Here is a 27,937-nt window from a genome sequence, read left to right as displayed (position 1 = left end):
CTTGCCTTGAATACAAGATTCACACTCATCAAACGAACCTAACTCGTTTGTTTTCAAAAGACCATTCTTTTGGAGAGTGTTTATACGATTCTTGTTTATGTGTCCAAGGCGACAATGCCAAATGTAGGAATCACTCAAACCCTTTTTGAGTCTTTTAGTAGAAGTTTGATATAATGAGCTACTTGAGGTATTATCATGAACCAATTCATAAATACCGTTGTTTGGTACAGCTTTAAAATAAAAGATACCATTAGATGACACATGCATTTCCGATCCTACAAATTTAAAGTCAAAGTTACATTGTCTAAGAAGGTGCACAGAAATAATGTTCCTAGTCAAACTAGGAGCATACAAAACATTTTTTAAAACAACTTCCAAACCACTTGGAAGTGATAAAGTGAAGTCTCCTCTAGCGACCACGTGTACTCTTGCACCGTTGCCCATGAAAAGATTCACTTCGCCCTTCTTTAAGTCTTCATTCTTTTTGAACCCCTGCAACCAATTGCAAATATGAGTTCCACATCCGGTATCCAATACCCATGTGTTAGAAGAAATAAGATTTAGCTCAACATTAATCATAAAGACATTACCCGAGGTATGCGCCGCATTCCTCTTGTCTTTTAGCTCTTTTAGGTAGACCGGGCAATTGCGTTTCCAGTGTCCGGTCTCCCCACAACCAAAACAAGGATCATCCTTATGACCCCTTGGTTCCACAACCTTTTGTTTCTTTGCCATAACCGGTGATTTGCCCTTACCCTTAAGATGCATAGGGGGACCCTTCCTTTTAGCTACCTTAGCCTTAAGATTGGGTTGAGATCGATTCTTGGATCTACCTTCATTGATTGCAAACACGGGTAAAACCCTTTTGCCCATGCTCGCCTCGGCTGTTTTAAGCATTGAGTGAAGTTCTCCAATGGTTTTGTCCCACCCGTTCATGTTATAATTTAACACGAAAGTGTCGAACCTTTTCGACAAAGAGTTAAGGATCAAATCCGTTGCTAACTCATTTGAGATGGGACAATTGAGCTTAGTGAGCCGATCAATATAACTTTTCATCTTAAGTACATAAGATGAAACTGGTTGACTATCATCCATTCTACATGCATGTAAGGCTCGAACCGTTTCGAACCTTTCCACTCTCGATTGCTTAAGGAACATTTCCTTAAGTTGAGTAATCATGTCGTACGCATTATGGTTTTCGAAATCCTTTTGGATTTCGGGAACCATAGTCGCCAACATGAGGCATGATACTTGAATGGAATCTTCCGTGAGTTTGACCCAATTCATGTATTCGACCTCAGTTCCCTCTTCCGGTTCTTCGGGGATAGGTGTTTCCAAAACATGATATAATTTTTCTTGTTTTAGAACAATCCTTAAATTTCGGAACCAATCCGAAAAGTTATTGTGGTTAAGACGGTCTTTAGCGAGAATAGATCGGAGAGATACGTTTTGGACGTTAGGGATTATGTTGTCGTCGACGTGTGCGGCCATCTGCAGAATTTTAATTAAGTTCATTTTAGTGTTTTACCTTTTAATTATTAATACCCTTTTTATATATGCAAATATAATTAATAATTAAAATCTAGAATCCAACGATAAACCCGACTCCGGTTAGGTGACCTTTTTCCCATTGTCGGTTTATCAAGGTAGTTATTCATAACAATTGCAAACCCTTTTGCAACTTCTAGAATTTATGGGACCGGTTCGAAATCATATTTCGTGTTGGCATGTTTATCCCATCAACACCTATTAGACCCCATGCTTGGGTGACCCTCTTCACATGGTTCTAATTTAAGTCGTCCTACTTGTATCAACTTGTAATATTAACATACAAACGGTTAGGTGACCTTTTTCCCATTTTATGCCAATATTACCTCAACATGTTAATTTACTCTATGCGGTTAGGTGACCTTTTTCCCACTAAGAGCTTATTAATATGTTAAGTGTTATACAAAAGGATGGTGTTTAACTTATTATCCTTAAATTTAAAAAGGGATTTTTTAGTTTTAATAATTCTAGTTGTAAAACTTTAAATCATGTTCTAACATGCATTTAGTAACATGATATTTTGAAACCATTTTCAAAATTCTAATTTATAATAAAGCCATTTTATTATGGGCGTGAGACGGCTAGTTAATAAATCCATTTTATTAAACTATGTGTCACGTAATTACCGATAATTATTAGAACCCGTTTTATGCTTTGTTAATTAATTCTATGTGACGAAGTTGATATCCTAATATCTAACAACCACACAATCAAACAATCAATTAACAAGCATACATAATTATACTAGACACGAGCCACTAAGTTAGACCACACTTGTTAGCCGAAACAAGTGTGTGTCTTAGGTCCGATCCTAAGGGACACATGACACATGGATGTTGTAGCTCCCACTCGATCCCGCATCCAAATGCTTCGAGCATCTTCTTCAACCTTGTTGTGATCCATTGGGCTTGAACTTGGGCCTTAGCTTCCATAAGCTTCCACTTGGGCTCAATTGGTGGGCTTAGGTCCTTTTGGGCTTGAATCCCTTAATGGGCTTGTGAAACCCATTATGACCATACCCGGCCCAATTAGGCCCAAACTTCCAACTTTGCAATCTTCTTTAATTTTACAAAATTAAATGTCCTAATACATTTTTTTTATAAAATAAAGATATTACAAATTACCTATTTATTACATGCCCATATGAATAAATAATTACAAAATAGCCCCTAATTAATTATTACAAACCGATACTTTGAATAATAAATTACAATCACAACCATCAATCACAAACAAAACATCCATTTGGTCTACGGCTCGGTCTAGTACTAACAAACATAACCCGATATGTCATAGGAACCCGTTCCAAAACCCCTTGCCTTTATCGGGCCTAGCCCAACCCATTTGGGCTCGACCCAATAACAAGATTATGGGCCTCGGCCCAATTAAAAAACTGCTTGGGCTCGGCCCAAACAAAATTACATGGGCTCGGCCCAAATGACTTACATGGGCTCGGCCCAAATAAAACTTATGGGCCCGGCCCAATAACAAAAATGGGCTTCGGCCCAAATTTCACCCGAAATGGGCTTCGGCCCATTAGCCCGGTTTTTATATTTTTTTTTTTTTTTTTTTGAACTTAGCCAAAAACGATAGCAAGATTAAATACAAAAATATCATGCATGTTAATTTTTGTATAAAATCTTTCAAGGGGAAAATAAAAACCGAGAACCCGAAGCTTAGTATCCCGTATCCCGGCTCTTGATGCCATTTGTTGGGTTTCTATGGAATTTACAAACTTAGTTAACCGATTAACTAGTTATAATATATGCGGAAACGTGATAGACAAACTAAACATATGAACAACCTAGTTTATTCATTTCAAGATTACCAATAATCTATTTACTAGAAACCCGAAGCAAGGATCACATGATACGGGAACAACTAAACTATCAAAGCATATAAACACTTACAATCTTAACCCTTTAAGAGTTTAGTAGGTGGTTGAAGAAGATGATGATGAATGCAAGACTTTCAAAGGAAAACTCTCAAACCGAATATACCCCGAGCCTCCAACACGCACCGAGCTATGCTAGGGAGCTTGAACACGAAAAACCCGAGCCCTTTTTTCTTCCCTTCTTGGCCGTGAGGTAGAGAGGAAAAAGAAAAGAAGTTTTCTTGTGTTTTTTTGATTACTTGAAAGTGTTATCTAAATTATCATTCATCACATGCATACATAGGGTAGAGTTATATCCAAGTCCACACTCCATCTCCTTTTGCATGTTGACAATTTGACCAAGTTGGTGGGGTGTGGGGCCCACCCAAAACCGGCCCCAACATATTTTATTATATTTTTTTTTTTTTTGTTTATGTTATATATATATTTTATACTTTATAAAATATATAAACACCCCATCTTTTATAAACCATTTTATAAAAGAATACATAGTTAAATAATCATTCCAATAATAATTATTTGAATAAATAAATTAACCAATTAATTATTTAATACTTTCAAGTAATCATTCAGAAACCCGATTTTCTGAAAGTTTCGTGTTCTGTATTTGTCTTAAAGATCTTATCTTAACAAATACATAATTGGTGTGTGTCTAACTCGTTATTGGGTATGACCCGACTTGGATCAAACATAACTAGCCACATTAACTTAATTATGTGTCTCGGGCATACGATATTCCAACAAAATTTGGGTGCTGAACGGACTTCACGCGCCCCCACTCGCAGGTCTAAGCCAATGCGAGCGCGACACGTGTCCCTGACACTGTGTGAGGGGACATGAAAGGAAACTATACGGCTGCTGCCAGAGTTCACGCGCCACCACTCGCAGGAACGGACCAAAGCGAGCGCGACACGTGTCCCTGACAGCATGTGAGGGGACACGAAAGGCAACTGTAGCACCTCGAGCACACGAAAAGCCTGACACGTCTCCATCACTGGCCCACGTCAGCAACAACCAACCACGTACAGGGCCGATTCGTTTGCAACCAAAAGGATAGAATTTCGCGCAACGGTGAATAATAAGAAGTAACAGACAAACCCCTATTAAAGGAACAAACTGTTAAGTCTAATATCTATCTTGCCTCGCTCGCGCGAGACAAGATACACATTAGACTGGGGGGGCTTGAAGAGGTATGTACCCGCCTCAACACCGAGCGAGGCGGGTCAACCCACAAAATTACAGACAAGAGGCTTGAAATCAAGACATTACGAAGTCACAAAGCCAAAACCTATGCGCATGGCGCATATCACATATGCTCATGCATCACATGCTCAGGCATCATATGCCCAGGCACCTCACTTGCTCAGGCATCATATGCCCAGGCACACATATGCTCGCATATCACATATGCGCGCGGCGCATCAGCGCGCGGCGCATATCACATGCTCGTGCATATCACATCTGCGCATGAAACATCTGCGCGTGAGAATAAAGAGAAGACCTCGCGCATCCTCAGGATTGGCGCATATCACACATGCACATAATCAACCTCGTCCTTATCCAAATCAGGATTAGGGCAACCTTGATTGTGCACGTCAGACAACCTTCCAGAAGGTATCTTTTTAAGGAATAAGAATATGCTGATGTTGACAGCTGCCAAATGAAAGGTGGACAACTCAGCATAACACATGTGCTACCACGTGATTATAACCAATGAAAAAGCACCAGGTGTCCCAGAGGACATGTGGCGCAGAGCAATTGGAGGAGGCCAACAAGGCTGAGCCCAATCAGTGGAAACCCTAGCACTATAAATACAGCATCAACTCCACAAGGAGAGACACTCAATCATTCACAGTTACAGACAGTAACACATTCATATCACATTCAATCATATTCAATCACATTCAATCACAGACAGTTACATCCAGTAGCACAATCACACAGAGTATTCAGCTATTAAGCAATACTCTCAGATTTCCTTACTCACATATTATTATCTTCTCCACAAATACTTATTCTCACACCGGAGGGTTACCCCAAAGAGGACCCCTCTGTCCCTTTCTGAGGGGTAAGTTAACGGTGCTGTTCATTTTGTAGGTGGAAGAACCCAGATCCAAGAAAACCATCGGTAAAATAGTATAATCACACCCGAGGAAAGTAGATCGTCTACCAGTGAGTCGATCCACGTTCCTTCAGTATACCACGGGTGGGTCAAACTCTTCCAAATCTCCAAGATTCAGGTGTAAAGCCACCAAGCAGCTTGTTAATAGGCCTGGGGATATTGTTTTCAGATTACATCGTACCCACTTCAACCATATTAAATCTGGAAAATTCTCATAGGTGCCGGTGAGTTTCACAAAATTGAGTTGGAGCAATTTCAGGTTCTTCATCTTTACTAGAGAAATTGTTTTTAATTCCTGCAAATTTGGCATGCCACTTATCTAAAGTTAAATGTGCTAAATTAACGTTGAAGTAAACTATGCCCCAACTATTACATTTTCATAGATAACAACAGAATGAAGACTGTAGTTAAAAATGACTAATATTTTTCTACCTTTGGATGATAAAGGAAATTTGGCATTCAAAGTAAAGAAGAGGAGACACTAATGTCAGGAACCATTAAAGAATGAAATCCTAAGTGAATCCCATGCTCGTTGGGATTCACAAATCCCATGCTCGGCTTGGAATGGGTTTAGCCTATGGCGGGTTTCGAGTGCGGGGCAGGTTCGGGCCGGGACGGGTTCAATCGCCTCGGCATTGTTTTTGATTGGAATGGAATTGGGCTCGGAACGGGTTCGTGTCGGGTAGGTTACAGTTTGGGGTAAGTTTTGGGTCGGAATGAGTTTCGGCTCAACACGGGTACGATTTTGGACGAGTTTCGAGTCGGAGCAGGTTTTGATTCACATCGGGTTTCGGTTCGGGACGAGTTCGGGTCGGGATGGGTTTTGGCTCAGCACAATTTTGGGTCAGAACATCGGATTGTCCACCATGAAAGGCGTATCGACCGGAAACCCGTCCTGACACGAACCGAAACCTTTCATGTCCTGACACGAACCGAAACCTTTCCTGACCTAAAATTCGTCCCAAACCGAAACCTGTCCCAACTCGAAACTTGTGCCTACCCAAAATCTATGCCGGCCCAATACTTTGCCGATCTGCCCCTTGTCGATTTGTAACCCGTTCCGACCCAAACAAAGTAATTATTTTATTCCGACCTGAAGTTGCCCACTCAACTCGTTTGTCAGTCTTAAGGGTATGGGATAGGAGGATGTGAATTCAATAGTTTCAACAAGTTTACCAACAGAACATATTATAGATTTTTCAAAGAATCCATTCGTTTTCCGATTCAAGTTCCAATTCTCATTCCTTAAAATAAATTCACGAATCGAATGCCCACATAATGTAGTTATTGACTGTTAAATCTTGGGTAAACTGGTTTTAAATAATCCCAACTATAGGCTATTGGAAAATAATAGTCATAACTAACGAGTTGGTTGCTGATGGTCCCAACTTATGTAGTATTTTTTTCATGGCCCGCGACTACCGGAAGTTTAACTTCGTTAATATGATGGTCCCAACTTAAGTATTATTTTTTTTCCAACGGCCTACAACTAACGGAAGCTCAACTCCTTATGTGGCATGCACGTGTGTCCAAATTCTCCATATATGGCAAATACAAATACCACATTCTCCCTCTTTTCTCACCACCATGGTAGCCATCGCCACCACCATAACTGATGTGGTCTAAATAATACATATTTCATAAAGTATTTTCCTACAATTTAAATAGTTTTTGGTTGGTTTATATTGAAAAGTATACGAAATTAACAAAATATTATGGTAAATTCAGTAAATAATATTAAATTAGAATTGTGAGATTGAATGGAAAATTGAGAAGAGAGAGAGAGGTGTTAATGTCACATATTTGCCATATAAGGAGCATTTTGACACTCGTGCATGCCACATAAGAAGGTTTTGACACGTATGCATGCCAAATATGACTTAAGTTGGGATCGCCAGTAGCCAACTCATTAGTTGGGACAATATTTGCCATAATCCATATATACTTGGGATTATTTATAAAAAATTGACCTAAATCTTTATGCCAACTACAAAAGAAATACAAATAACAACTAACGAAGAAATCTCATTTACCTTTTTTTTCTTTTCAAGTTAATGGGGTTGGAACTTTAACTTACTTATGGCCAAATCTCCATTTTCATTAAAACAACGGCTGAAAACATTATTCCTTAGTTAATGTATCACAATTATTATTAATCCATTGTAATCTTGCTAAGTTCTAAACCATTATATACTTATCTGTTGTACCTCTGATGTCATCCCTTGCTCCACCTCTTCCAATTGGACTAACAGACCTTCAATTGTCTCTGAACCCTAATGAAGAAAGACTTTAATTAGAAAGTGAGGCTAAAGATTCATGCGGGAACTATCTTACCTCTCCTTTCTTCAACAATTGATAAACCTCATCTTTACACCAGATTCTACTACGCTTTGCGAGATGTTTGGATTCTTCACGAACGATTTTACTTGCCATATCTTGAAGGAGTTTATGCATTGCGAGTTTCATACCATCTGTTGATTTGGTAACAAGGCATCTGTTAATGAGGGTGGGGACCCCAGATTTTGCATGCCAATCTTTCTCTAGTGTAATTTTCACTTCGTATATATATTCACCAATAAACAAACAAGCAATATGGAGATACAACTCTCTATGACTGTCACATGGCAAGGAATCAAAACTCTTTCGTAGTACACGTTCGATTTTATTATCAAGATCTCCTTTCAAGGAATTCAGTGAATCCAATCTACTTCTCCACATTTCAATCATGTTATTTCTTGTCCACTGATCTTGAGCCACAACAGGTAAAGAAGAACCCAACACTTTAAGATCTAGCGGATTTCCTTCACAATATTGTGCTAGCTCTACTGCAAGCTTCTCGAAACCTTCGATAGGAATATTGGATCCAAAGGCATGCCAACATAGGAGCTCTAATGATTCATGACGATTCAACAATTCAATTTTGTGGACACGACACCCATAAGATATGGACCCAAACAATGTATCTATGTCTTGAAGCCTTGTTGTTATAATGATCTTGCTTTGTGTAGGGAACACCTTTGATCCAAATAAAGTGGTTAGTTTTTCTTTGTCATCAATGTCATCAACCACTATTAGCACTTTATTCATTTGTATTGCCTTCTGAAGATGAAATTCTCCCTCATATACATTTGGTATTATCATATTACTATTTCCTGAAATATCCCTGAGAAGCTGTTTCTGCACACCAAGCAAACCAACAGGTTGCTTCTCATGAATATCTTTAAGTAAATTGCAGCTGTCAAAGTTTTTCTTATTTGTGTAATAAATGTATTCTGCAAGTGTTGTCTTGCCACCTCCTCCCATACCGCAAATTGCTAAAACTGGATGATCAGGCTGATCAGATCTCAACCAGGAAATAATAGGTTCAGCTCGAGTCTCAATTCCGGTTAGATCAGTAGGTGTTCTGTGGATTTCGGAACCTAACTGATGGTAAACTTTATCAACAATTTTTGCAATAAAGTCCTTTTCATAGCTGGAACAAAAGATGGAACATAAGCACATTCAGAGCAAGACATTAAATTCAGGGTTGTCCCTGAGAATCGCTAAAAAATGTGTGTGTGTGTGTGTATAGTTTATTTATTTATTTAATTTTTGGTTCTGGCCTACTAGGGTGATTGGGATGGTCGCCCACCCTCAAAGCCGGCGGTGATTAAAATCCCAAAACATTTAGATCAAAATATTCTAAGAGATGTTTATATTAAAGGTTCCAGTCAAAATTATAGTAGCTGCAACAAGGTTTATGAACTATTCAAATAAAAAAGATCCTAAAACAATTTCAGTTGGACGGGCCATTAAACTTATCAAAATTAAAGTGACAGTAACAAGATATATAAGCTATTCAGTAGCAATATATAGAGAGAGATACTGATGCATACCCTGAAACAACCATCCCTTTCAAATCAGCCACCTCTCTTAAGGCTGCCTTCCACCGGTTCACATTATCCTGCGTCCATTTCGAAGCTTCATCTCCCGCTTTTGCTTCAATTGTGAAGCTTCCTCGCTGGTTCCTGACATCTGAAGGATCAACGCCATAAAACACCGGAAACCGATGTGACCGGAATTGCTCTTTTGCTCGAGGATCAATCGAAGCTCATCAAGACACCAACTTGAATTTGCATAATTCTTGGAAATTACAATTATTGATGCCTTTGATTCCGTTATCGCTCTCTCTATCTCTGGCTTTAGTTCTTTACCTTCATGGATTTCATTGTCATCTCTGAAAGTGATAATTCCCGCTTTACGTAAGGCCTCGTAAAGATGATCCGTAAAAGAATACCGAGTGTCTTCACCTCTGAAACTAAGAAACACATCATATTTGTGTGGGATTGGAGCAGATGAAGTAGAAGCCATTGAAACTAGATAAGAGGTTATGCAGATAACAAGAGACTATATATGAGGTTGTGAAATGAAGTGAATATTGATAAGAATATAAAGCCATCAAAAGGTCAAAAGTCTTCTCAAATATCCAGGGACAAATACGTCATTAGATTCACATTTTCTTGGAAACCAGTTAACAACAAGTGGGTGGTCAATCATTAATTTGCATGCAATAAATATTTCTGCATATTGCGTTTACCTGGTCAAAGCATGGAACTGGGAATTTCTTTAGCTGGTTGATATTATTCCTCTTCAACATGTAAATAAAACGTATATCTTTTTTCTTTCTTTTTCATTTGAATTGTTGCTCGGAATATGCAGCAATTAGAGTTGCTTCTTTGTGACTTGAGAAAACTCGAGGTGACTAATTCAAGTATTCATTTCATTATTATTACTATATAACAAATAACAAGTTTGGTGACGCAAGAGCCCTATTGGGCCATGGTATGCAAATTTTGTTTTTTGATATTATAGGTTAAGTTATCGTAGCGAACGTAATAAAAACCGACCGTACGCCAATTTTTTTGTTTTGTTTTAGTTTCGGTACATAATGAATGTGACAAAACCGACCAAATTCCCATAGACTCACTTCATCAACACCCGGGATCGACACCAGTCGGGTTTACCAACACTTGATATTTACCGACCGACGCCACCCCATTGGTCCATCTCAATTTATATATTTTTTTTGTTTTATATTTGGTTTTAATTCCGGTACAATACTGCACGTCACCGAAACCGGCTGGATTCTCGTCAAATTATCGGCTCAACGCCTGAGTTTTATCACCGTTCAAGCTTTACCGACATGCCCGGCGCAACCGCGCACGGAGTAAAAAACTAGTTTATTCTAAAAATGAAGGTATCGACATAATAAGATGTAAATTCACCTCTTATTATTTTGTGAAAATTAATTCGACAAGTACTAGCATCATGTTTGTGTTTTAAACTAAAAACCTAAACCGATCTTCTATCACGCGGTGAGAAAACAGTTTTCTAAAGAATAAGAAGGTTTGCGATATTTGTAGTAACATGTCAACATGCTTAAGAACTTTTTAAATTCGTGTCCTAACAAGTAAAAGTCATGTAAACATGCTAATAACCTGTTTAAATTTTTAACTAAAAAAAATAATATACACTTCTAAATTTCTAGATCTAAAGTCATAGTTACATATGACATTTCACTCATACCTATCAAAATCATTATTTATTTTTAATTGGATGTTATGATTTGTTTCTATGGTTTTTTGTTTCAAGTATGTTATGGATTTGTGATTTTTTTTCCAAATATGCTATGAATTATGAATTGATCAAGACTTTTACATGCTCGTTTTAAAACTTTTCTATTTCATTACACGTGTATTACCTATTGTGTTTTTAAATGGGTCCCTAAACACGTCTTAACATGTTAACCTGTTACTAACCACACTCGTGTTTGAAAAAATAACACAATTATTTATCGTGTCGTGATCATAGGTCATCGTGTTTTATCATGTGTTGTCTAACAAATTTTAACAGCCATACCGCGAAGTTTTAGGTGGCTATTTTGAAAACTTTTGTGAAACTGTTGGTTATTATAAGAAACTACTTGGTCAAAGTGGGGTAAGGAAGATAAAGACTGTAATTCCTCCGTAAATAAATATCTGATTCGATTTCCATAGTTTAGTGCATCTGTTTAAGTTCATTCATGTAAGAAATATTAATAAATATCTGATTCGATTTCCATAGTTTAGTGCATCTGTTTAAGTTCATTCATGTAAGAAATATTCTTGAGGTCTCTTGATACAACAATGGAGGTTCAAAGAGAATGATTATTTTCTGAATGAAGACTTGACGGCACTTGAATTTCTACAAAAGATCGAAGCTAGAGAATATGATCTTAAGTGTCAAAAATCCTCCAAAGAAAATCAAAATCCAGCTTTCTATGGTGGAAGTATGCCTCTTAGTTCAACAATCTCTCCAATCACTGCTTTTCTTACTCATGCAGTGAGTAATGTTTTATTGCATACAATACTGCTGCATGTATTGTTCCTTAAAAATTTTTTGTGTATGCCTCTTACTTTTTTTTTTATTATTTTATAATTTTTTGTTGTTGATATTGTTCCTTAAAAATATTGTGCAATAGTGTGTCTTGCATATGTACAATAATATATACAATAATGTTTTATTGCATACAATACTGCTGCATGTATGCAATACATACTATTGCATTTATGTAATACATACTATTGCATATATGCACTACATTGACCTTTTTTTTGCACATAATATAACACTATTGTATATATACAATACAAAAAAATGTGTATATATTATTCAACATTATTGCACTTATGAAAATACATACTATTACACATATGTAATAAAAAACATTGATGTATTGCATATGTGTAACACATCGAAGTTTTTTTTTCTAGTGAAGAATAACAACATATAAGAAGAATTAAAGAAAAAGAATTTTGAAAATATATTTTCGAAAAGATAAAAAAATATTTCTTTTTTAGTTCTCTTGTTCTCTCTATCTCTAGAATGAGTTCTCTACTGATTCTGTCTATACACACACTTTTCTTTTATATTTTTTTAAATACCTTGGTAAAAATTATAAGAAAAAATCAATAGTATAGTTAAAACTAATTGTTGTGAAAGAAAAAGAAAAAATAAATTAATAAGACTCTAGATATCTTAACATGTGACTTTGAGATAGTTTGCAAATTGGTTTGATCATTGGTGATGCGAACGGTTTGATCTATTGTGTTTGATTTTTCTCAAATAGTGAAACAAACTACTAATGGTTTGCTGATGGGAGTGGTCTTAGAAACTAAGTGCAAACGAGATGACATGAGCTACTCGAGATCGGCTCGTTAAAAGCTCAATTGACCCAAGCTTAAACGAGCCCGAGCTCGACCTTAAAGTAAGTTCATTTAATAAACAATCTCAAGCCCGAGTTTCACTTATCGAGCTTGAGCCTAAATGAGCCTATGGTTAATATAAGTTTTATAAAATATATTTAATAGCTATTATTTAATCTATATAATGTTATGAAAAAATAACTAATTAATATATATGATGTGCTACAAGTAGTAATAAAATTATTAACTAAATTAACCTAATCTAGACAATAAGTAATACTCTGGACTCTCTAAAACTCGACTAAACTACTAACATGCAAGTGAAATGATTGACTCTATTAAAGCAAAGTAAGTCCGGATATCGAACCAATGTGCCTCTTTAAATTACGTAAATTAACTAATTAGACTCGACAAACCGACACGACTATTTATTCTTATATTTGTTTAAAGGGGGTTTTAAATAAATAATATTAGACTAATAGATTAACCTAATTTAGAATAGGCAAGTAAATAAAACAAAAGACAATTTTATTTGACTGACTAAAATGATGATAAAAACCACATAGGCTAGAATCCCCTAAGTTGAAGTTATCAATTAATTGGAAAATACTTGTTATGGAACTGTGATTATAAAATAGACACAAAAAAGAAAACCCGAATAGGACCCCTGACCTTTTTCAAGAAGACACCTATGAGTTTCTAATGAGTTTTTAAGCACACCAGTTTTAAATATTAGACTCCCTTACGGTTACCTAATTAATTATGAACGATTACATTTATACGAATCCTACCTTACAGCACGGAAATCAAATGTAGTTTAATAAATTCAGTTGACTCGATAGACAATGTTATCCAATCAAACCTAGACAGACTCCTTACAAAGAACTAAATCTAGCAATCTTAATCAGCAAAGACCTATCATATAATCTATCAGTTTACAGCTTTCTAGATTAGCAGCGCACTTTTATTTGTTTGATTAACAATATTGTTCCTATGATCTTATTATAAATCAATCACGAACTAGTCAAAAACACAGTAGATGACCTAACAAAATCCTATTCTAAGAAACAATCACCAACGATAATGTGGAACAACAAACTCATCAACCAAAACCAAGCACACAAATGCATCAACTAAATAAAATCAAACTCTTTACTGACTCAAAATACCATAGCAAAAAGTAAATCCCAATCAAAATCAAACATTAACAATGGTTCATTGATAGCCTAGGCAGTATCTAACGTTTAGCCTAGCATCGGAATATCAAACAAAACAATCATAAAAGAAATCATGGTAAAAAACAATATATAGAAACGAAAGATTAAAAGCGATAAAACACGTAGTCTTCGACTTTGATTGAGTAGCACTTCACCGGTTGATTCTTTGCCTTCAAAACTGCCAAAATATGCTATCCTAAGCTCCAAGAAACTTTAAAATCGGCTGATGGTCGAAGGTTGGGCCTTAAACCTGTCAAAAACGAAGAATATCATGGAATTTCTGTCTCTAGGCGCCGCGTGACCAGGCTTGCCCTCCCTATCCGCGCGGCACAGCGTGATTAAGGGAGGCCGGCCAATGGCAGGTCCCACCGGCTATTTCTCTGGTCCTTTAGGATTCATTCCGGCTTCTCGTTTAAGCTTATTTTGTATTGGTTTTCTCCCTTTTTAACCCATTCAACTTCCGAAACCTATAAAACACAAATATGTTAGTAGTATACAAATTCTAACTAATAATGAACAAAAACTAGTAAAACAATACATTAGATATACGAGGAACATATATATAATTATCAGTATATCAAATATCCACACAGTTACTCTTTTTTCGTCCCTGAAAAAATTTAATACAATGGAATAAAAATCGGAAAATATTGTTATAAAGGTAGGGTAGAAAAATGACCCAAATACACCTGAAGACTACCCGCGGGTGAAAGAGTACTCCCTCAGAAGTCACCCGCGGAACACATTAATCACCCGCATAACTTAAGTCAGAGGAAGAACAAGAATAAAGTTCAGAGACTATTTGCGGAGTGGTTTAGACATCCTCAGAAGTCATCTGCAGGGTACCATTCCCACCCCGCAAAGGAGACCAGAGGGTGACGTTAGAGGAACAGTTGTAGTTACCTAACTTCCTTCTAGATGATTTGCAAAGATTCTTTCTTGGAAGGCACGTGATGCAACATCCAATAAAAGGAGGACAGCTGGCCAGGTTGTTATAACCGTGCATATGGCTATTTGTCTCATCCTATCATATGCGGACACGTGTCCAGGTTGTTACAACAACGTCTTCTAGAAGAAGGACAACTGGACCAATATTATTCCCTAATCCCTTCGGCTATAAATACCTTTGTCATCTTCACAAGGTATTCATTCGCTCCCCACGATCTACTCTAAATACTTAAGTATTTTTCTCTCCTTTAGAATGGTACTTATTCTCATGTTGGAGGGTGGTTACGGGAAGACTCCCCCCCCCCTTCATGTCATTCGTGTAACGAGCTTACGGTGGTTGTTTTGCAGGTTTCTGTCACTGGACTTGGGAGATTGAGCTTATATCGTTAATTTGGTAAGTGTTTGACCCGTATCCTGTGAATTCATTGATCTAATCCTGTGGGGATTAGATCCGTGTTTCTTCATTGGTGCCATCCATGCTTATGCTAGAATTGTAAGAGTTTTTGTTGTTCCGAACGACATGAGTCAATCTCTTCAAGGGCCGACAGAAACTCCAACTATGACCAGGCGTTCTGCTGGTGTCACTGCACCTAGAGGTCCGAATCTAGGTGATTTGGGACACATAACGATGGAAACTCGCCGGATTCGCTAGGAACTAGATCTGGAAGACAGATCTGATAATTCCCCCCGATGAGACCTTACCGTCGTAATCTTAGATCTGATGGAGTCCAAACTCCCAAAGAATCGTTGCGTCTGCAGCAAGAGAATGCTTGGGCTGAGTACGAACGCATGATTCGTGAAGAACGAATTCATTCTCGAACTTTAGTTTATGATGAAGTTCCTCTGAGATCTCCATCCCCACCTCCAACAGTACGAAGGAGCTAGAGACAGTCTTGGGACTGAGAGATTTTATGAGGAGGAAATTGGACTGAGGGGCCGTGACAGAGATTGCCCAATTGCGCGGGAATCCTCCCACAGAATTTAATATGATCAGAGTCATGATACCGCCAGAGAGATCCGATATATCGCTGTAAAGAGGTTAGTTACTTCAGCGGTGATAGTCAGATCCATGGAAGAGAAGGAATTAGTCATCTGCGGCCAGAAGTCCGTCATAGAGAGTATCACAGTGATGCGGAAGAAGACTTCACAAAACCTTACCGGCCCGCAACTTTTGCTGAGAAATAGAAATTCATCCCGCGTATTGCCAGGGCTCCATTCCCAGTCAACGTGAAAATTCCTACCACCTTAGGGAAGTACAACGGAATGTTTGATCCAAGCGATCACCTACTTAATTCCGTGGCAGTAGGTGGGGTCAGTGGGTGGACTATACCTTATTGGTGTCACATGTTCGCGTTGACATTAACAGGGGCAGCTCGGGAATGGTTCGAAAAATTACCGGATGGACAAATTAAGAGTTGGGACGATCTGGTGGCTAAGTTTTCTCAACATTTTAGTCAACAAAAGAAGCACACTCGAGATTCTTCTGAAATATTAGACGTCGTTAGGCGTGATAATGAGTCTATTGAAGACTTCATTTCTCGGTTTAACGACGAAAGTTTAAACATTGGAGGGATCAGCGAGGATATGTTGAGAGGAGCCTTGCAAGAATGTGGGAAGTAACGCCCTGATCCGCTGCTTAACTGGCAAGAATGGAATGCCGAAAGCATGGGACGAAATAATGTCCGCAGCGAAATTGTTTGCAAGAACTGAAAAGACTCTAGGGTCTGAGAGTCCTAACAGATACCAAAGGTGGAATTTCATAATTCGCGGGCGAACAGGTCAGCCAAAGGGTCAATTTGGTCAAGACTTCAACCTCCTGCGGAAACTTTGAAGCAACCAGATGCAAGAACACTGATTGGCAACAAAAATAAAGCAAGTACTCTCATGCAGAATACCAACAATTGGATTCCGCTGATAAAATATCCCTCAGAATTTTGACCACTGAAAACGTGAACTTCAGGAAACCTCAGCCGATCATGAAGAGGGCATTTCTCAATCCTAAGAAGCATTGTACGTTTCATGATGACATCGGTCACCACACAATGCTTGTGTTACCTTGAAAAACGAGATAGAAGTTGCGGTTAAATATGGAAAGTTGGAACACCTGGTGAAGAATGTAAGGCAGGGTGCTAGCAAAGCTTCCGCACAAGTTAATCCCGGACCGCCTAAAAAGCAGGTCAAAGATTTAAATGTTCACATGATCCAAAGAGGACGAATTAGTGGGAGTAAAAGGGAAGAAATTGACGAGGAAGAACAGAAAAGTGAACCCTTAATATTCCTGCGGGTTAAAGGGGGTCCATGTAACAAGAATCCGCTGATAATTACCAGTTTACCACCCTGATCAGTCACTACCAATCACAATATGTTTTCTTTGACACTGGAAGTACGTCGGATATAATGTATGAACAATATTTTGAGCAACTTGATGAGAAAGACAAGGCGAGGCTGAAGCCAATTCATGCGCCGGTGCCTGGCTCAGTTATGAGGTAATGCATCCGCGCGGGGTGATTTCATTTCCCATTATACTTAGTGATGGAATCTACTCACGAGCTGAGGATGTAGAAATCCTGGTTTTACCAGCCAAGTCAAAGCACGACGTTATTCTGGTACGTGAAGCAATAGGTGATTTCAATGCTCATCCGTCCACAGCTCATGGTATGGTAGGAGTTCCATCACACACCGGAGTAGCAATCATCCGCATAAACAGACATTGTTTCACGACAGAAATTTCAAAACTGAGAAAAGTACCAAAGCAAGCGGAGCAAACTGAGCCAGAAAAGCGGGTGTTGAATAAGAAATTTTCAAGTCAGACAATTACTATTGGACCTGCTAATTCTAAGATAGTAAGGACATTTTTGAAACAACTGTTAACAAGAAATATGGACATCTTTGCTTGGCAACCCACGGACATGACAGGCGTTCCAAGAAAGATTGCGGAATACAAGCTGCGGGTGAATCCAACATTCACACCGGTTGTCCGGAAAAAACGAAAGATGGGTCTTGAACAAACAAAGGCCATGAATGAGCAGGTTCAAGATTTATTGAGCGTCGGGATCATTCGAGAAATTCCGTATCAAACGTGGGTTGCGAATCCGGTCATTGTTCCCAAGAGCAATGGAACGTGGCGGATGTGTATCGATTTCAAGGACCTAAACAAAGCATATCCTAAAGACTATTACCCGTTGCCAGAAATCGATTTGAAAGACGATGCAGTGACACCTTTCAAGTTCAAGTGTTTCCTTGATGCTTACAAAGGATATCACCAGATCCGTATAGCGGCAGGTGATGAGGATAAAACTGCATTCCGCACTGACCAAGGCACATTTTGCTACAAGATGACGCCAATTGGATTAAAAAATGCGGGTGCCACGTACCAGCGTTTGATGGATGAATCTTTCAAAGATCAGATCGGGCGTAATCTAGAAGTATACATGAAAGATTTGGTGATAAAAAGTATTGAGGAAGATCAGATGTTGAGGGATATAGAAGAAACATTCAATACCTTGAGGTAGATTAACATGAAACTTAATTCTAGCAAGTGTTCTTTCGGAATGGAAGAGGGAAAATTCTTGGGGTAATTGTCACGAGTACGGGTTTCAAAGATAACCCAGATAAGGTCCAGGCAGTCTCCTGCATGCCTTCACCCTCGTCCCTCAAGGAGGTGCAAACATTGAATGGTAGATTGGTAGCCTTGAACAGATTTCTAGCGAATCATTCGGCTAAATCTTTCCCTTTCGTGACGACGTTAAGAAACTGTCTAAAGAAAGCACATTTTAAATGGACCGCGGAAGCGGAACAAGCGTTTTTGGAAGTAAAAAAGTGCTTAATGGATTTGCCTACTTTGACCGCGCCGTAGGCAGCAGAACTGTTGACTCTCTATCTTTCAGCATATAACGTCGCCATTAGAGCTGTACTATTGACAGACATCGGTCTACTACGTGAGCAGAACATTGACAGACGCATAAACAAGATATTCAATGCTTGAAAAGTTAGTCTTAGCATTGGTTTATGCGGTCGCACGCCTCCGCATGTACTTTCAAGGGTATCCAATCCATGTGTTGACTGGATACAAGTTAAAGAGGGTTTTAAGTAAACCAGAATTGTCTAGAAGGTTGGCTAAATGGGCTATTGATATGGGGGAACATTCAATCGAATATAAACCTAGACCGACGATCAAAGGCCAAGTACTGGCAGACTTTGTCACGGAGGTCCCGCAAGAAAAAGAAAAAGAATGTTTGATTGAACAACAGACCCCAATACCTCCAGAACGGATCAGGTGTGGTCATTATCTACGGATGGGGCTTCAAGCGGTGAAGGATCAAGCGCAGATCTTAGATTGGTCAACCCGGAAGGTCATGAATTTGCATATGCCATCAAGCTCGACTTCAAAAGTACAAACAATGAGGCAGAATACGAGGCCTTTTTGGCAGGTCTGCAGATAGCCAAAAAGCTTGGTGTACAGCACTTAGAAGCACGAGTAGACTCGATGTTGATATCGGGACAGATCAATGGAACGTATGAAGCAAAAAATGATGTGATGACTTCATATCTTTCACAAGCAAAAAAATCTTATTCTCCAATTTTTATCTTGCAAAGTTATTCACATCAAGAGAAATGAGAATAAGTCCATAGATGCTCTGAGTAAGTTGGCTTCAACAAACTTCGAACATTTTGCAAAAGACATTTGTGTCAAAGTCCTAGAACAACCTTCTGAACCACAACATCAAGTAATGATCATTCAAACAGAAGTCGATTCCTGGATGAAACCAATTCTTGCTTACTTGACATCATGAATACTTCCGAAAGAAAAAGCAGTGGCCCAAAAAATTAGACATAAAGCCTTGAATTATCAGGTACAAGATGGAATTTTGTACCACAGGTCATTACTTGGTCCACTCCTGAGATGTGTGGACGCCGAGGATGCAAATTTGTGGCTTTCATGCGGGTCCAAGGATGGTAGTGGCCAAACTCATGAATGTGGCATGTTATTGGCCAGGAATGCATATGGACGCAGTAAAAGAGATCAGAAAGTGTGACTCATGTCAGCGCCATGCTCCCAATATCCTTAGACCAAAAAAATGAATTAGTGCCGGTAACGTCCGCATGGCCGTTTCAGAAATGGGCCATTGATATCATGGGTCCATTCCCAGAAGCCCCGGCACGCGTCAAGTTCTTGATTGTAGCAATTGACTACTTCACTAAATGGGTGGAGGCTAAGACAGTAGCCTCCATCACTGCAGCCAGCATCAAGAAATTCTTGTGGGAGTTCATCATCTGTCGTTTCGGTCTCCCGCAAAAACTGATTAGCGATAATGGAACCCAATTTGCGGATGGTGGGCTTCAAGCGTGGCTGAAAGAACTTTAGATCATTCAAGTGTTCACGTCAGTAGCCCACCCGCAGGCCAATGGCCAGGTCGAAAGAGCCAACAGAACCATCAACGATGAAATCAAGTCGAGGCTGGGTACCAAACGAACGGGATGGGTGGACGAATAGCCTCATGTGCTCTAGGCTTTTCAGACCCAAAAGACGACAAGCAATTCAGAAACACCATTCAGTTTGACGTACGGCACCGAAGCTATGATCCAAGCTGAAATAGGGATTCCATCCGCAAGAGTGTTTTTATTGACAACAATGACAAAGAGTTGCGGTTGAACTTAGATATTCTTGAAGAAAGGTGAGAATTGGCACTTATACGTGAGCATAATTACAAGCGTCAATTGCATAAATATTATAACTTAAGGGTTCATAAATGTAATTTTTATGCGGGAGATTTCGTCTTCCGCAATAATGAAGCATCGGGACAAGAATTCTTAGGCAAGTTCGCTCCTACTTAGGAAGGACCTTATCGGGTAAAAGAAGTGTTATAAAAAGGGGCCTATAAGTTAGAAAACTCGATGGAACAAAAATCCCAAGGACGTGGAATATTGCTCAACTTAAAAGATGTTACATGTAAAAATATCATTTTGCGTTTCTTTTTGGCCTGCGTGCCACTAATAGCTAGCATATGTGAGCAAACAATACCATGTAATAGGCCTTCGAGCGATATCTTATTTAAATAATTATTTGTTCCAAAGTTATGATTGGTTTACAAACTAAACTTACATCCCTGGCCTGTGTGCCAGAAGTGGCCAGCATGTCAAAGAAATCCCTGGCCTGCATGCCAGAAGTGGCCCGTGTGTTAAAGAAATTCCTGGCCCGCGTGTCAAAGAAATTTATGCGTGCCAGAAGCGGCCCGCGTGTCAAACTTAAGTGGTAATACTAAGAAACCCTTTATTGACACACAAGAAGATCCTAAATCTAACACTTATATTATTCACAAAACAAAGTGTAAAAGGATAAAAAGCTTCTAGTATTAATCAAAAGATGGTTACATAATACTGAGAACCTAAATGGATAACACAAATTACAAAGGTTGATCTTGCTCACCATCATTCGCATCCGGATTAACCAGATCCTCAGCATCTTCATTATCTTGACCTATTGCAAAGTACGCCTTTAGCTTTTCGACCCCTTCGTTCTAGTCAGCAAGTTCTTCCACCGCTTCTTGAATAAGGAACGTTAAGTTATCAAAAGCTTTCGTCTTTTCAGCATAGCGTTCCGCAGTATCCTGGCCGTGTAAGTCAAACTCCTCGAGGCGACGTTTTCTTCTGCAAATTTCAGGCCTTCTTGAAACCTATCTTGACGACCAGCTTGGGACGATGCGACAAGTAGTTCCGCAACGCAGCCCCCAAGTTCAGCACCATCTCGAATTAACCGATTACCTTAATAAAGAATGTAAAGTGATGAACTGATGGATTTGAGTATGTAGAAAAAAGAAAAGGCATAATTGGTTCGGTTCGGATTTATTCGGTTTTTTTAAATGGATAAACTAACCGAAACTGAAAAATCGGTTTTTTCAAAAAACCAAAAAATTAACCTTCGGTTAATGCTTCGGTTCGGTTTTTCGGTTTGGTTTTTTCGGTTAGTCGGTTTCAGTTCGGTTTATTCGATTTTATGCTCACCCCTAAGAGAAACACAATAGGGCCATGGATATAATTGATAAGTTTACCGGATGAAGTAATAGAAGTTTTCATGCGAAGATTAAACAACATTGTTCAACTTAAGGATTCGAATGTCGAGAGACAAAGACGCAAATGATTGACTATAAAAGTTTTGGGCAACTTTCACAAAAGATCGATATTTACCATTTTAATAAATATATAAATCAGGGGGAGATAATATGCGATGCACTATTTTTCCCTTAGCTATGGTTTTGTCCCACTGGGTTTTCCTAGCAAGGTTTTTAATGGGGCAACATCTTCAAGCATATTAAGTTGATAACCAAGGAGGGAGTGTTATAAATATACTAATATTATGGCTATCAACGCCTAATATATATTAGCTTCCTCCCCAAGTTAACCTATCCTATATATACATCTCATTGTACCTCATTGTATATACACACCTGATTAATGAAATCTCTCTCTTTCTCCCTACAACTCTTTTTGTTAACGTTTTGCTATTAGGCTAGTTTCAAAACAAATATTCTATTATTTTGTCTCTGGATTTTTTAGAAGCATATACGTATAGAAGTATACAAAAACATAAATAACAAGTTTAATCCTAAAACTATTTGTGTTCTCTATTTCTATTGAATTTTGAGAACTTTTAAGGTTATGATTTAACTGGAACACCAACTATCATTAGCTTAAAAGGTTGAAGTGAGAGATCCGGTAACTTCGATTCAAAAGAGGAGAGGTTTTGGGTTCAAAACTCATATGTGACGAAAAAAAGGCTGGGCAGAGGTTTTTCGCACCTATAGTTTCCTTGGTACTCAAGGAATAAAGATGGTTGGGTGAACCAATGATATCAGTAATCCAAATTAGTCATTATAAAAATGATTCAATTGGACCATGTAGTTGCTTTACACTATCTTGGAAACCATCAACGAAGACTCTAAAAGGTCAAACTTCCAAACTACTGATGTACATAGAAATATACATCTTTTCGGCATCAAATAATCTCTAAAAACTGCAATTTCTATCTAAAAATATAGCATAAAAGACTACTTATTATAATAAAACATAATTTCAGGTGAAACCAAGCCTCAAACAAAGAAACAAGCAAAAAGACGAAGAAAAACAGAAGAAAACACAAGAAAACAAAGAAACACGCCCCCATGCCTCAAGAAACAAGCCCCCATGCTTCTGACACAAGGAAAGACAAAATCTGGAAGCAAAAGCACGGGGCCGTGCTCATCACACACGGGGCCGTGGACAAGAATGCAGAAAAGACAAAGAAGAATTGAGCACATGTCATTAAAAACCACGGAGCCGTGCCTACCAACCACGGGGTCGTTGCCACCTCACATAAAAGACAAAACAAATCTGGCACATGTCATAAAAATGCACGGGGGCGTGCTCATCAAGCACGGGGTCGTGCCTCACCATCCAGATTGCCTATAAATAGTGGCTCATGTTGCACTCATTTGGTGTGCCTTGAAAAGAATTCTCTCCGGTTTTCACTTATAAAAACACACACTAACACTCACTTTGAAGATCTAGTGAAGAGTTTGAAGGTTTGGAGGTCATCACCACTAATCATCATCATCAACCATCATCACCATCATTAAGAAGAAGGATTCATCTACATTTGGTTAGATTGTTCCAAGTTTAATCATGTATTTGTTATTATCAATCATCTTAATGTTTATTATCATGCTCATTATGAGCTAAACTCCTTTTACCATCTAAAATCTATGAAGAAGCTTTGTTTTACTTGATAATTAATCAAGACATGTGATGTAGTCTAGTAAAGTACATGGTTATATTACAATTATCTTTTGATGAAAATGTTTCACCATCTTAAATCACTAATTCAAAGTTGGTGGTTGTCAATCTCATTGGCAATCGTTCATGATCGATTCATGTTCTTGAAAGATAGAAATACTTTGATACATTATCGAAACATGGACCCATATATTGTATTTAGAAATGATGAGATATAAGTTATGGTGTATTTTTCTAAACCTTGGTAATCCGAAAATGGCTCTGCTTAGGATATCAAATTAGCTAAAGAAACCACATGTTAACGGAATGTGTAATTATAACCTACTTAAAACAACCAAGGGGAGGTTGTGTGATGAACTACAACCACCCGAAGTTGTTAGAATTGGTATTCGAGAAATTGAAGTCAATCCTAATCTTTCTACTTTATGAAACTACTTGCCAAATTAAATTGACATCATTGAGATGGTATGACATTAGGAAAGGGTGGACTTTAAAATGCGCATATCATCTCCTTAGTGCCAAAGATGCTCACTTAAGGTTTAAGGAGCTATCTATCATATATTGTTACGGCAAGTTTATCACATGTCTACATGTTAACTATCAATGTTAAAATGGAGTGGATTCTTGATCTTAAATGGTAACCTTCGCATAATTGAACAACTCATTTAGAATTTCTTATCTTGGTCACATATATATTATATATAAGTATTTACATTTTATAAAAAGTTCAAAAATTAACCCAAAATGACTAAAACCTCCGATTGAAGTAAAACAACGATTTATTATTAGAAACATTTGTGTCCACGGATCGATACTTGGTTCTTACCAATACTATTCTACATATACGATAGGTACACTTGCCTATTTTGTGTGTGTTTAATCTTTGTAGAAATCACTTTTATAAATTTAAAACACGATCTTGTGCAAAAGCTAAATATCCAATCTATCATATTTATACAAGCCGCGCACACGTACATCAACTACCACATAAGAAACATCTACACTTGAGTTTGAAAAGTGGTTTATTAGGACACCGCTCATGGTTGTAGCTAGGGTCACAGAAATAATGTTTACGAGTAAATACATGTGGAGGTAGGGTGATGTAGATGTGGTGCTCTAATCAAAAACAAGTATTTATATAACTTAAATACCTATAACTAGTATGGGTAAGTAAGGTCGTCTCCACAGGGAATCAGTGGAAAGTTCAAGTAAAGTTCATTATTATTAATTATTATTCTAGGCGGACAGTCGATGTCAAGCAGTTTGTAAAAATGATTATAAGAACACACGATTACTTGGAAAAGTTTGTAAACAATTATGAGAGAAAGATTCACTTCAGGTTCAGGTAAAGTGATAATCGACTAATCACAGATTCTTTAAGATTAATTGCGCAATAATTACTAAACCTAACAGTTGGGTTGTGAGGACAAACGATACCCTAACCGAATTGTTGACACAACTGAACTCCGGTTTACTCAATTACCAGTTTAAAATATGAAAATCAGTTATAAGCAATGACTAATGATTATTGGTTCAATGACATAAGAGCTAACCCTACATGTGATGAACACAACCAGAAAAGTGATGCAAAGTTTGACAATCAAAATCATAAACTGTTTAAACAATCAATTCGTAATGTAAAACAAGATTAAAAACAATCAATCAAGTTCATACTCATTCAAAACATAGAATCTGATCAAAGTTAGTTTACACAAAACCCTAGCTTAGACTGAATACAATGGTTTTAGCCTGACATCGGCATCACGAAGGATTCGCTTATCTGATGAGAGGATGAAAGCATGCGATGAAAGGACGAACCGGAGGCTTCGGGATGGTAGAAAATCGTCCTAGGGCTTGTACTTGGTTGAAGGAATGAAGGATAGGTCGAATGGGGGCTGAAAACTCAATATAATAGAGTTAGGTTTTAATTTCCCGTCTGGAGGACTTTAGAGCGTATCTAAAGTCCAGGGGTGAGACTTTAGCGCGTCTCTAAAGTCAACTTTCCTGATGTGAGTCTTTAGAGTATCTCTAAACTCCCTTAGCGCCGCTCTAAGGGTGTCTGACAAAATTTTCTTCATTTTCTTCATTTACTTTGCATCGGAAAGCTTGCCAATCATTATGAGTCTTCTACATCTTCGTTCCAAGCCCGTAATTCATCCCGATAAGCGTCCTTAACGTCAAGTATCCTGAAACACATAAACACGCCTGAAGTACCAAAGTTCACATAATATTTAAACTAAAAGTAAACAAATAATATAATAATATACACGACTTTTGCCCGACCATCATAGGGACACCCAAATAATGGTGTTATGAGGGAGCAGTTGGAGCTAGGGACAAATTAGGGAGGAGTCGGAGCACTTATTTGTTTGGATTCTGCGGTGACCAGTCAAATTTTTATCATCAAATAAACCGGGTTTGATAATAATTAGTTAATTAATTAAACAAGTTAACTGATATAAACGTAGCGGAAAGTTAAACAGATAATCAAACCCGACAGGATCCTGTTACAAACGACACGAGTACGGAATCAAATAATTATGATATTAATTACCAATGACATAGATATACCTTTGTGGTTAACGAATAACTATTCAAGACACCAATTCCATACCCGATCATACCCCAACCCGCTTCCCTACCCGAAACCGGGTATTAGAAAAAAAAACCCGATTTATGCACCATTTGCTAAAGGTGCACAAAAAAACCCGAACCCGTAAAAAAAACCCGGAACCGGTTTTCTTTATCCCGGGTTTTTAATGCTCGACCTCGTACCCGAACCGGACCTGATTTGTACCCGGTAATACCCGAAAACCGGAACCGGTTCCATACCCGGAACGGGGTTTTTCCAATACTCGAAACCGGATTTTTCAAATACCCGATCTACACCCTAAATTACCCGAAAAATACTTGAAAAATGTCCGAAAATACCCCTAAAAAGTGCAACCCTTTAAATAATCCAATCTATACCCGAAAAACCAAAAATATGGTTTTTTCAATACCCGGATATAGGGTATTCAAATACTCCGTTTAAGAATACCCTATTCTATACCAGACTCAAACCCGATACAGAGGGTATGGTTTTTAGAGACGATATCTGGACCCGAACCCGGCCTGGGTATTGCCAATACCCGATCATACCCGGACCGAGTAATTGAAAATCCCGATTAATGCACCTCTAGTTCAAACAATAATGGAAACCACAGAGCTTAATTGGACTTTTATCAGCCCAAGTATAAATCCAAGACCGAATGTTGTTTCCTCGGCCCAAAATACCTTTTAAATAAAGTAGAAGATTGAGTTAATTCCAGTTTCACACTATCAAACATTCAGGCGGCTTTTGCATTGTTCCAAAAAAGATAAAAACTTGATTGTGATTGGGCCGGGCCGGGCCTCTTTTACATTGAGCTTACAACTAAGCCTTTAGCCCAAAATCTTTCATCTAGAAGCTTAAAAACGTCAAAAGACAAAATTTACCCTAAAACTATCTGTTCAACTATGAACAAAACAGGGGTAGTATCGTCAATTGACAATCCTATACTTCACCGACTGCATGTATATATAAGGTTCAAGCTACAAAAGGTAGGGTATAAAAACCAACAATCAGCAGACAATAATAATAATAATAAAGTGAGTCTCATTCTAATTCTTTCTTATTAATCATCAAAATTATTATTATTGATTAAAAACCCAATTGATTTCATAATCGCCTGTTTACTGTAGTTGTATTGTATATATGAACCTTCAATTTGTGTGTATCCATGATGATTATGTGTGTTTACATAAACTACCGGGTAAGACCCGAATTGATCAGACCCGGTTAATTACAAATAGGTCGGTTCTCTGATTTCATGAGAATACCATTAACCTGGTCCGGGTCGGGTAGCATAAACGGGTAAGATCCGCGAGACCTAAATTGATCAGACAGGTTATTTACAATTGAGTCGGTTTTCGGGTTTCACGAGAATATCATTAACTTGGTCAGCTTCGGGTCAGGTAGCATAAACCGGGTGAGACCCGTTAGGTTCTCGGGTCCTTAGAATACCATTAACCAGGTCTAGGTCGGGTAGCATAGGCCCGCGAGACCCTAACCAATCAGACCCGGTTAATTACAAATGGGTCGGTTCTTGGGTCCGTGTCGGGTATTGTGGGTAAGACCCGTTGTTGAATTTGTGCTTATTTTGTATGTTGAAGATTCTTGTGCAAAAAATAATAA

At 38.2% G+C, this 27,937-nt stretch overlaps 1 protein-coding gene across 4 annotated transcripts in view; it reads right to left on the bottom strand.

Moving 5' to 3' along the window:
• Positions 1-27,937, bottom strand: part of LOC143544179 (disease resistance protein L6-like) — a 304,085-nt gene that overhangs the window by 137,439 nt on the left and 138,709 nt on the right. For 2 of the 4 annotated variants that reach the window (XR_013137204.1, XR_013137206.1), the window contains exons 1-3: positions 7,899-9,395; positions 7,772-7,837; positions 5,644-5,859 (exon numbers count right to left, since the gene is read on the bottom strand). The exons of 1 other annotated variant lie outside the window; for it this stretch is intronic. Coding sequence is in view for 1 of the 3 variants with exons in the window: in XM_077036331.1 (XP_076892446.1) it covers positions 5,635-5,859; positions 7,772-7,837; positions 7,899-9,065 (1,458 nt within the window). In the remaining 2 variants the exon portion in view is untranslated. Of the gene's footprint in view, positions 1-5,628; positions 5,860-7,771; positions 7,838-7,898; positions 9,396-27,937 lie in introns of those variants that run through there. One more of the 4 variants, XM_077036331.1, reaches the window with a different exon arrangement.

This window comes from Bidens hawaiensis, unplaced genomic scaffold (genome assembly GCF_021521415.1).
Source record: "Bidens hawaiensis isolate Kalapana, Puna unplaced genomic scaffold, B.hawaiensis_p1.1 tig00013493_1, whole genome shotgun sequence".
Taxonomy (NCBI): domain Eukaryota; kingdom Viridiplantae; phylum Streptophyta; class Magnoliopsida; order Asterales; family Asteraceae; genus Bidens; species Bidens hawaiensis.
The sequence above is the reverse complement of the archived record's forward strand: the minus strand, read 5'-3'. Positions and strand labels throughout refer to the sequence as shown.